The following is a 12,209-nucleotide window of genomic DNA, read 5'->3' as shown; positions in this document are numbered from 1 at the left end:
GCTCTCTCTGTCTCATTCACCCACTGGCTCACTCAGGGCTCCCTTCCACTGGCAGTCTTTGGTGTGGTAACCTGACACAGTGGGCAGTGTATGACCTGGTTGGCTGTCACCAGGAGGCCCATGTAAGAGACTGCAAGGCCGGTAATGTGTGCGAAGTGGGTCAGAGTGCCCTGCACTGCGTTATGATGGATGATTAGTGATGGTCATTTTTTTGTGGGTGGTGTATGTCTGCCTGCATGGCCTATCTATGTGCTCACCTGTGTGGGAGTCATGAGGTGTTGTAAAACAGTTTCCCCTGTCATTTTGTAGGAAGCCATCTTTTTTTAAATGTGTGAAGTTGTCACTGTGTTTATACAAGTTTAACAAAAGTTAATTTCACACTGATAAATGTCCTCAGTAAACAGTTGATTCATCTTTTTTAACCAAAGCTAAGCAAATGGAATTTAATATTTCAATTATAAAAGAAAAGTGGGGGCTAAGTTAATGTTTGAAGGACAGATAAATTGATAGTGACACCTGCACCTGTATTTTTGTCTTACAGCTAAAAGCAAGTGTCTGACTGAAATGTAAAATTGGTTGTTGGTAATATAATTTGATTGTTAAACCAGCTCTGTGATTATTCTGGGTGGCATGCCGGGCAGTGTTGGGGAAAAAACTATTTTGTTCACCTGCCACTGTGGCTGGTGGATTCCAAAATCTACCAGCCACTCAATTTTTTTACCAGCCACTTTCTTAAAAGGTGTTCTGTGAATATGTGCTACCTATTGAGCTGCTTAGCGGTTCTGCGTGCTTGCATGACCCACAGTCTCCCTGAAATCTTAAAAAGAGATTTTATAATATAAACCTAGTATATCAACATGCTCCCCATATTCTTACAGTATACATGGAGTCAGTAGTGGTGTATTATAAAATGATTCAGTAGTGGGAGTATTATTTGATAGGGGATATTGGTCTATTGAAATACGCTATTATATTTTACAGTATTATATAAAAACATGATCTACAATATGCAAGCAATAGGCTATTTTATTTCAAGTATCGGAGTCCACCTATGACGCACGGTTAGGTTGTGGCTCATTTCGAAGGTTATGTAACTGCTGTTGTCCTACAGTGGCAAGTTTACATACATTAGTCAGCTATAACTGACCACACGATCAAATGTTAGACTGACTTCATGAATAGTTCCATCATGTTGAGAATATTAACGTTACGCAGCAGTCAGCCAAATATCTAGCTAAGTAGTATTAAGCGATACCATAGATGTCATAACTTAAGTTGTAATTAGTGTGGCATTAAGCAGTAACGTACGGGCGAATGAACATAAGTAGTTTGTGTTTTGAATGATTTCATTTACTTGTGCTGAGCAAATGAAGCCGCATTTGAAACATCCATTCTGAGGAAAAGTTGCAGTGCGGGCAGAGGTCAAGCTCATCTGATAGGTTAGGCTATGAAAATGGAGCTTACAGGTAAGCAAGCTTTCATTTCCTGCCGGCATTGTTAGTTTAACAGACTGGGAAAGTAATGTTTCTTTGCAGATGCATCACAAATTGTCAGAAGAGTGAATCATGAATGGAAGGATTGCTGCCTTTTCATCTTTACTAGTTAACATTAGCTAGCTACAGACTGCCACTCAAAGGCTACCAGCATCTACCGGCAACTTTTTAAAGTGGATTTTTTTTGCATGTTACTCAATGCATGAGTTGACGTCGTTAATCAATCAACACACCTTAAATGTGAACCCCTGTGATGAAACACCACATTCTGTGTCTTCTCGTTGTCAGAGTGAAACAAGCAGACTCACGATTCAATCTGCGTTGTGGAATGTCACAAATCTCTCTGTTACACTATTTTTATTTACCTGCCACCATGGCTGGTAGGTTGAGCAAATTCACATTGCACAGCTACTACAAAAGTGGTTATGGATTATCTGTATTTGCTCTTAAATGCCTGATCAAAGCATCCCCATCCTGCTGTATTACACCAGCCTGTAAATGTGGTTTCATGAGGCCAGCATGATGTGGTTTAACCTCTTTTGCTGTGACGGAATGGGCCAGGGCCCTGTGTGAATCAGCTCACATGTGATGATGCAGACATTTGGCAGAGATGCCAACATCAGGCCGACTGACACACTGACTGAACTGGGACACAACAGGCAGAGACATTTGTGGGGTTTTCTGGGGTAATCATTCATATGAATTTGTTTGTAGTGACCATTCAGGTGATAGAGAATATACTGATCAGAATTGCTCAATGTGAACATGTAGTAAGTGTATTGTGTTGAATTCAGGGTATCATCCCCTATGTGTTTAGATAATCATAATGTAGTGTGTAGTGTTTAGATGTTTTTAATGTAATGTGTTAAAGGTAGGGCTGCACGATATGGTAAAAACGATTGTGATATGATTCACAGTCTGTGGGAATGATCATTTTTGCATCTTCACTGAAAAAAAAACTATTAAAATCATGATAATGTGACATTTGCTGGGGTCTGAACCAAACAAACAAGTTTTCTTACATTTGGAGAACAAGATTTGTAGGCCAGGGCATCTCTGTAGCACTACACTACTTCATGATAATGCTGTTTTGTCATACATTTTACCTTTATCAAAAAATTGCAGCTTCTGTGATTTGGATATTGCAGTTATATAGCCATATTGCTATTTCGATAATATTTCAATTGATTGTGCAGTCCTAGTTAAAGGGCATGAATATTGAATGAATATATGTTGCCATTAGTTTATGAAGAGGCTTCACTACTCATCTCAGAGGCTTTATCAGTTCAGCGGGACTAATTTGACTTTCTACTACTTGATATTCCATGACCTGGGTGACATTGTTTGTATCACAATCTAAGACAGCCTAAACGTAGAAGAAATTGGAACACCAGCAAAAGCATATCCTGGTCTCTCACTTTTTCTTTTCATCCTGCCGTGTTCTCTCTGCTTCTGTCTGTCCATCCCTCTCAGTCTGTGCACACTGCTAGCCACGTATTTATTTTTAATATGATTCTTCTCCCTACCCTTCTCACTGGTACTCGCTCAATACAAATGGCAGCAGTTGAGAATGACGTTACCATCTCCTTGGCAACCCAGTGGGCCTGTGTGTGTGCGTGTGCGTGTGTGTTGAGGGAAGCAGGGAGGAGTGTTGAAGAGAGAGCTGAAGGAACATAAGAGAGGAATTGATGGAGGAGGAGAGGATAGGTAAAGCTGGTTTATTCATAAGCAACTAATTTCTGGGTCTGATTCACAATTTGTCTTGCAGCCCCTCCCTGCTATTACTCCGAGATGGTCTGCTCAGCCATGAGACTGACACTTGAGATGAATGATTATCTTTGCTTTCTCATCCAAAACCATTCATTCTTTTTGTGCAAGAAAACACTGTGTGTGTGTGTGTGTGTGTGTGTGTGTGTGTGTGTGTGTGTGAGCGAGCAAAAGGAGGAGGTTATTTCAAAGAGACTGTTTCATGCAATTGTATCTGCCTACAGTAGATAGTGTGGCTGTATTCTAAGCTGCTCTAGCCTGCTTATGCAGGCTTGTATAAGCAGAGTGGGTTTGGGGCATGTGGGTGTCCTGGTCAGTGATGTGGTGCTGCTGATGACGACTTTGTTGTTGCATTGCCTGGGTCTTCCCCACACTGGGAATCCCTGCCTTGTTTTTTCACTCATCTCATCTATCCTGCAGCACAGCGCAGTACAGCACAACGATGCAGGCAGGGACATGCATGAATGGCACTCATTCATGCTGCATGCATACAATCTGGCAATCACGCTTCTGATGCCTTTCATCTTTCCTTCAACAAGCACACAGAACTTATGCTGTTGTTGACCCTGTGATGACAGAGGATATAGGCTTGTAGGACAGATGAATTATTATTCATCTGTGTGGTCTGTCTGTATATGCATATGGTTGTAATACCTAAGACATCAGAGTTACTGCTTCTTAGCCAGAATTCACCCCAAAGCTGTTTGCGGTTCTGTGTCGTGATTTTCCATGCTTTCTATGAAAATGGGTTTAATGACGTAAATTACAGGATGGAAGTGAGGGCAAATGAGATTACTAGTCATTATAAGGATATGATATCCAAATCTAAACGTGTTTTATGATTGGTTGAAGTATCTATATGTGTGTGTGTGTGTGTGTGTGTGTGTGTTTTTATATTGTATGTTCACCCAAAACTGGTCAGATGATGACTCCCATCCTGTTCTAGTCCTTTATATAGGGCTGCAGCTATTGATTATTTTAGTAATCGAGTATTCTACCAATTATTCTATCGATTAATCGAGTAATCAGATAAGAAATACTTTTGGTTTATTAAAGAGCATTTAAAAAAAATCTACATTTTCATTGCTTAAATTGCATACAATAATTTTATCTGTCAAAACTAAACCCATTTAGTGCATTTAAGTGCCTTTTTACATTCTGGGTTTAAAAGAAAAACAATTCTGAAATTCAAAAACAAACATCTTTTGGTTTAAATACAGGTGTATATATACTGAAGTTTCAGAATTACAAGTTTCAACCTAACTACAGCTCATGCAATGTCAGCCTTTACTGTCTTCTTTGTGGCATCTGTAGGAGGCAGAAACGAGTGGACAGTGTGAACTGTGACTATCATAATAATAAATAACATGAATGAAGCTCAGGCTTTCACAAATTGACTGCAGCATTTTATTTTCTGTGGTTAATATCTTGAACAAAACCTAGCTAACTTAGGAACAACATAACTAGCCACCACATTGATTTACGTTGTTAACTAGCCATTATATATAGTAGAGGTCTGACTAGATCTTGTGCCACGATCTCGAGATCGCAATATTAAAACGTGACAATATTTATTGTTGACCTGAAAACACGAGCACTATGCAAAGACACCTACAGAACCACCACAGCTCTTTACTAAAATCAACTGCGGAAGGCCAGACAACGCTGACTAATGCCTTTGCACCTCAACTTCCAGTCAGGTCCTAGAGCCATGGCAATAACGTGAGACATCGGCATATTCACTGCAGCTGATATTCCATAGTTCATGCATGCACAGTTATAAAACATTTCAAAATGCATCTGCATTATTTTGTGACTCAGTCAAATAAAAGGCTGTTTTTCCAGTCATATATTTCATCATTGACGTTTTCTTAAAAGTAATGTTAAAATATCGTCTCATCTCGTTCTCTTGAACCCAATATCGTGTATCGTCTCATCTCGTGAGCGGAGTGTATTGTCACACCCCTAACAAATAGCCATAATTAATGTAGCCTACATTCTTTACTAGCCTTTATATACCTTGTGCCAGGTCAACTCTGTGGACTGGATGCATAGACTGTAACCTTATGCTTTCTGCTGAGATGCTGAAGCTTAGACGTCATGCTGTTGTAGTTGGCTAGTTCAGTTTTACAATAGACACTATACAATAGAGTTTTTGTGGACACTTTCTGTCACTTTCTCTGGCCTGTATCTTCTTTGCACCCCTCGCTATTTTCTCTCTCTTCCTCCTCTTTGAACGATCTCTGATCACACACAGCGTGCGCAACAGTAATAACACAGTGCACTGTATATAGTTATATGGATTAAACGAACCTTCAGTGCAAATCATTTGAATCAATGATTTTTAGTAATCAGAGGCAGATAAAGCTGGCAAATACCCAAAATCGGGGGAGATGCATCACAGCGTAGTTCTTAACTACTAGGTTTACTTTACTAAAGAAATGCAACTCTAGCTGGCACTATACAGGACCTCCAATAGGCAAAGGCAATAACTTTCACTGTGCTTGTGCGTGCTACAGCTTTGCCAAATGAACCCTCTATCTCTGACATTATTCTACTAGTTTGAATTATTCTCCAAAACCACACATTTTCCATTCCTAAAAGTGGTGCCCACACTGTAGAAACCTGCATTTTAAGTCAAATAATGAAGAATTTAGCAGTCTTGGGAAGATTAATCCTGATTTGAGGTGCTCATTTATAAGCCCTGTGTGCCAGTATGCTCTAAGCTTTGAGCTGCTTTGTCCCCCTCCCTGCTACAATCAGCAGCAGCAGCAGCAGCGATGAGTCACTCTGTGTGTGAAACATGACGTCATCCGTGTCTTCCTCTTCTGCTCTTGGTGTCTAGGGCTCCTGACTGGATGACAGACCATGCTGCTGCACTGAGCCGGAGGGAAAGAAAAGAGCGAGGCCCCAGTGACCACTGAGGTACTGTGCCCCTCCCCCTTGTCTGGCAGGCTAGCTGCTGCCTCTTCAGTTCACCTGATCACTGTAAATATTATATATATTAATATTGCTGCCTTTTTATGTTGTGCATGTTGATATTCTTGTAATATTGTTCTACTAAAGATGTGTCTTTTTGAGCATGTTTGTAACCATACTGGAAAAATGAAACCTCTAAATAAATTTTTATTTGTTTGTTTTTTAAAAAGTACAATATTGATCTTCAGAGAAATGTATGTTGTAACTGATTCTCATGAATGGAATGCAAAAGTTTTGGCTTACATTAAAATTCCTTGCGCATTAAAGTGATACAACAACCTTGTTGGGTTTGTTTTTTTCCATTCAGGTCCTTATTTAGTTTACATTTCCTTTCTGGCACCAACCTGATGTTAATGTATCAAACTGGATGAAAAAATTCAGTCTGTTTTATCCATCAGAGTTGAATTGTCACTAGGGGCAGTGTAAGCAGTATAAATGTAAATGTTGGTAGAGATTTGGCTATACCGTTTGTTCTGACGTTAAAATTTAACTCAGTAAATGTGTAATTTTTCATACAGTATTAGCATTTTTTTCATCTGTGTGTTTCCTCACAGCCCCACCCCGAAGGCTAAGGCTTGCTATGGATTGTGCTTCGCCCCCTGCTGCAGCCCAGCCCAGTACACTAACTTAGTGGGTGCCCCTCATCTTCCTGTGTGTGGTTCCCATCCAGACTCACTGTACAGAGTCCAGCACAGATCTGGTACCACCTACAGGTAGATAGTATAGTAGTACACTCTCACATATACAATGCCTCTGGAAAGTATTCACAGCACTTTTTCCACATTTTGTCATGTCACAGCTTTATTCCAAAATGGATTAAATTCATTATTTTCCTCAAAATTCTCCAAACAATACCCTATAATGACAATGTGAAAGAAGTTTGTTTGAAGTCTTTGCAAATTACAAATTTCATTATTACAAATAAAAACCAAAAAAAATAAATCACATGTACATAAGTATTCACTACCTTTGCCATGACATTCAAAATTGAGCTCAAGTACATCCTGTTTCAACAACTTGATTGTAGTCCACCTGTGGTAAATTCAGTTGATTGTTCATGATCTGAAAATGGCTGTTCACCAACGCTCCCCATCCAACCTGATGGAGCTTTAGAGGTCCTGCAAAGAAGAATGGGAGAAACTGCCCAAAAATAGGTGTGCCAAGCTCGTAGCATCATACTCAAAAAGACTTGGGGCTGTAATTGGTGCCAAAGGTGCTTAAACAAAGTATTCAATTCAATTAAATTTTATTTATATAGCGCCAATTCATAACAGAAGTTATCTCATTGTGCTTTTCCTATAGAGCAGGTCTAGACCATACTCTTTATAATATTAATTGCAGAGACCCAACAAATCCCACCATGAGCAAGCATTTGGCGACAATGGCAAGGAAAAACTTCCTTTAAGAGGGCAGAAACCTTGGACAGAACCAGACTCAATCATGGGCGGCCATGCGCCGCTGCGTTAGGTTTTGAGAGAGAGAGAGAGGGGAGGGGTTTGGGGGAAGGGGATAGGGTTAGGGAGGCACAATGCAAGACCACGTAGAATTTATTTATTTATTTTTTATATTGTAGAATAGTAATTGTAGTGTTATTAATAAATTAGTAATAATAGGAATGACAGCTATAGGAAGAATAATGTCAGCATCAGTAACAGAGCCAATAACAACAACTGTAGTAGCAGTTGTCGAGCAGGAACACGGGGGCAGCAGGTGGCCCACAACCACAGATCCAGACTCTGCAGCTCCGGAGGCAGAAATACCTGCTGAAAGCGACAGAAGGAGAGAGGAGAGAAACGAGAAAGCACAGAACTACGGGAGAGAGAAGATGTTGAGTTAGTAACATGCAGTAATGGGATAAAAATGCATACAGATGGAGAGGGAGAGAAGGAGAGAGGAAAGAGGTGCATCATGTGAAGTCTAGGCCCATAGCAGCATAACTAAGGGATGAATCAGGACTCACCCAAGCCAAGCTTTATCAAAGAGGAAAGTCTTTCGCCTACTCTTAAATGCGGAGATGGTGTCTGCCTCCCGAACCCAAACTGGGACCTGACTCCACAGGAGAGGAGCTTGATAATTGAAGGCTCTGGCTCCCATTCTACTTTTGGAGACTCTAGAAACCACAAGTAACCTTGCAACCTGGGAGCGCAGTGTTCTAGTCGGATAATATGGTGTTATGAGATCTTTAAGATACAATGGTGCCAGACCATTAAGAGCTTTGTAGGTGAGGAGAAGGATTTTAAATTCTATTTTAAATTTTACAGGGAGCCAGTGCAGAGAAGCTAATATTGGAGAGATATGATCTCTTTTCCTAGTCAGTACACATGCCGCAGCATTCTGGATCAACTGGAGAGTCTTAAGGGACTTATTTGGGCAGCCGGATAGTAAGGAATTGCAGTTGTTTAGCCTAGAAGTAACAAATGCATGCACTAATTTTTCGACATCATTTTGAGACAGGATGTACCTGATTTTTGCAATATTACGTAGGTGAAAAAAGGCATTCCTTGAAGTTTGTTTCATGTGGGAGTTAAAGGATAAATCCTGATCAAAGATAACTCCAAGGTTCCTTATGGTGCTGCTGGAGGCCAGGGCAATGCCATCTAGAGTAACTATATCTTTAGATAATTTGTCTCGGAGGTGTTTGGGACCAAGTACAATAACTTCAGTTTTGTCAGAGTTTAACATCAAAAAGTTGCAGGTCATCCAGGTCTTTATGTCCTTAAGGCATGCCTGAAGTTTAGTTAACTGGTTAGTTTCATCTTGATAGATATAATTGGGTATCATCTGCATAGCAATGAAAGTTTATGGAGTGCTTCCTAATAATACTGCCTAGAGGAAGCATATATAAGATAAATAGAATCGGTCCAAGCACCGAACCTTGTGGAACTCCGTGACTAACTTTGGCGTGCACAGAGGACTCACTGTTAACATGTACAAACTGAGATCGATCTGATAGATAGGATTTAAACCAGCTTAGCGCGGTTCCTTTAATGCCAATTACATGTTCCAGTCTCTGTAATAGGATGTGATGGTCAATGGTGTCGAACGCAGCACTCGAGATCTAACAAGACAAGTACAGAGACAAGTCCATTGTCTGATGCAATTAAAAGGTCATTTGTTATTTTCACCGGTGCTGTCTCTGTGCTATGATGCACTCTAAACCCTGACTGAAAATCCTCAAATAAACTATTGTTATTTAGAAAGTCACACAACTGATTGGCGACTGCTTTCTCAAGGATCTTAGAAAGAAAGAGAAGGTTAGATATAGGTCTATAGTTGGCTAAAACCCCAGGATCAAGAGTGGGCTTTTTAAGAAGCGGTTTAATTACAGCTACTTTAAAGGATTGTGGTACATAGCCTGTTAATAAAGACAGATTGATCATATCCAGTAAAGAAGTGCTAATTAAGGGTAAAACGTCTTTAAGCAGCGTAGTTGGAATGGGGTCTAAGAGACAGGTTGATGGCTTAGATGAATTAATCGTCGAAGTCAGCTGAAGAAGGTTGACAGGAGCAAAGCAGCCAAAACACACATCAGGCTCTACAGCTGTTTCCAAGGTTCCTGTGTTTGAAGACAAGTCGGCACCGGTTAAAGGCAGGACCTGATTCATTTTTTCTCTAATAGTTAATATTTTCATTAAAGAAGCTCATGAAGTAGTTGCTACTGAGAGCTATAGGAGGAAGTAAGGGAAGAAGTATTGAGCAAAGGCTGAATACTTATGTACATGTGATTTTTTTTTTTCTTGTTTATTTATTTATTTGTAATAAATTTGCAAATATTTCAAACAAACTTCTTTCACGTTGTCATTATAGGGTATTACTTGTAGAATTTTGAGGAAAATAATGAATTTAATCCATTTTGGAATATGGCTGTAACATAACAAAATGTGGAAAAAGTGAAGCGCTGTGAATACTTCACAGATGCACTGTATACTCTAGGTGTCTCTTTCTCTCTGTTTTCTCTTTGGTCATTTGTTGTTTTACAGTCCTTTGGTGTTTAAAACTGTCAGAGCCTTGAATTTCCCTCTCCTGTCTCTCAGCCACTCCTGGGTTCTCCACCCAACCCCCTCCCCAACTCCCACCCTCTCCCCCTCCCTGAAGAAGATGTCAATGAGCCTGACAACAGACATCCAGCAGGAGGGAGAGAGTGGGCCACTCATCGAGCCCTGCAGTCGAGGCAAGACCTCCCCTCAACCACAGGGCACCAAGGAAGGGACAGGAGAGGGCCTGGAGCCAGAGGATAGCTCCCCACAGGATGCACAGGTGGGAGGAAGTGACAATATAAGAGGGCGAGTAGGAATCTTTAGACCATTACACTGTGTATTACAACGATGGATTTGTTGAATAATTGAATAAAAACATTTCAAGGAAGGAAATTAAAATGCGTTTTACATGCTCTGCAATAACCTGGCTACAGCAAAACCATCATTTTTATTCAGCTGGTCTATAATATAATGGGTCTCTCCTTCTCTCCTTCTACCATCTTTTTTTAGCCAAGACTGCCATATTTTAAGTGTTTTAGAGAGGACTGGCTCCATACTAATAAATCCACACCAATTTCTTACTTCTTACACATTTTAAATTTAAGTTTTAGCCAGATTTTGGATTTAATTATTTTGGATAGTAGTTAGAGAAATCCCAGTCCACCCACATGTTTCTCCAGCAGAACTGTATCTATGTTTCATACACCTTGTCACTGATCTGAGCAGACTAGGTGCGCGCAAACTTTTTGGAAGAGATGCTCAAATAAATGTAATATGCAGAAAACATGAGATTTTGTTAATGTATATGACTGTACTACAGTAGCAAGAACTTACATTTACCCCTGCACTATTTTAATCCATAGCATTCTGTTTGTCATACAAATTAATTTAACATATAAGTTATTTAACATATAAAATGTTGTAATAAGTGGTACAATGTGAGCTTGGAAAACTCAAATTTCTGCAACTGAACAACAATGTAACTCTTTCCAAATATGTTTATCTATCTATGTCTAATCTGCATTACATAGTTCAATCTTTAGGTAGTGAATTCTTAACTGTATGTGTTTAATGTGCACCTTATTATAAAGATCAGTAAAATAACACATTTCTCTTGCAGAAACGGGCTCCTAATCACAGCCATGGCAGGAAAAGGGCCAAGGTAAGTCATTTGTGATTTTTATTTGTTTTTTTATTTGACTACAAAACCAGATACTAATCTTTCTAAAAGTCACCCAAATAACTTCACAATCCTGCTCCGTGAAATAACCCCCTGCTGGTTTGTTGTAGAATACGACCTTCCATAATTAACGTTCTAATCCTCTCAACTACAGTGGACCACCTTCTTCATACCATTGGCTTAAAATCTTATTTCCCATGACAGGGTGGGTTAGTAACCTCAGTAAGGCTATGAAAAAGAAGAACACACTTAAATCACTTGATAAAGACTATAACCAGTTAAATTGTGTGGTCTCATCTCTTACTCCAAGATACCTTCCTAGACCCCTTGACTAGTGATGCAGTTTTTGTCTTTCGGCCACAAACGGCCAATGGAAGAACTCCCTGACCGACTGTGTGGACATCAGCTGTTACAAAAATGCACTGACTCTGTATACTCCTGTTGTCTCACTTATTTTCCTCCAGACCCTCTCTGCACAGGTCTGTGTACATTCACTGTGATACAACACTTCACCCTGGTTCGTGGCGCGTAGTTTGGATATGCATCAAAGTCTTGCCTTTGACATTGTATGCATTCATACCACCTCTAAATATTACTTCACATTGTATAATTTAGTTGAAAAGTAGTATTAATGTTTGTTTATTTTTTGAAATTTGGGTTTGTAGCCAACTAAGCCATTATTGTTTTTATTAAATTATTATTTTGCTGTATTATTAAAGTCCTATAATAAAAAATATATTATGGTATTCTTAAAAAAATGTGAAACAAGCACCGTTTTTACAAAATTTGTGCATAGGAGTAATAAATAAATGC

General features: G+C 39.6%; 1 protein-coding gene across 20 annotated transcripts in view; it reads left to right on the top strand.

Moving 5' to 3' along the window:
• Nucleotides 1-12,209, top strand: part of LOC122861363 (R3H domain-containing protein 2) — a 66,117-nt gene that overhangs the window by 19,600 nt on the left and 34,308 nt on the right. For 19 of the 20 annotated variants that reach the window (XM_044165606.1, XM_044165721.1, XM_044165741.1 and 16 more), the window contains 4 exons: nt 6,106-6,185; nt 6,794-6,952; nt 10,274-10,496; nt 11,337-11,378. In XM_044165606.1, the coding sequence (XP_044021541.1) occupies nt 10,338-10,496; nt 11,337-11,378 (201 nt within the window). In that variant the 5' untranslated portion in view covers nt 6,106-6,185; nt 6,794-6,952; nt 10,274-10,337. Of the gene's footprint in view, nt 1-6,105; nt 6,186-6,228; nt 6,249-6,793; nt 6,953-10,273; nt 10,497-11,336; nt 11,379-12,209 lie in introns of those variants that run through there. The other variant, XM_044165596.1, reaches the window with a different exon arrangement.

This window comes from Siniperca chuatsi, linkage group LG2 (genome assembly GCF_020085105.1).
Source record: "Siniperca chuatsi isolate FFG_IHB_CAS linkage group LG2, ASM2008510v1, whole genome shotgun sequence".
Lineage (NCBI taxonomy): Eukaryota > Metazoa > Chordata > Actinopteri > Centrarchiformes > Sinipercidae > Siniperca > Siniperca chuatsi.
Note: the sequence above shows the minus strand (reverse complement) of the source record. Positions and strands in the feature narration are given on the sequence as shown.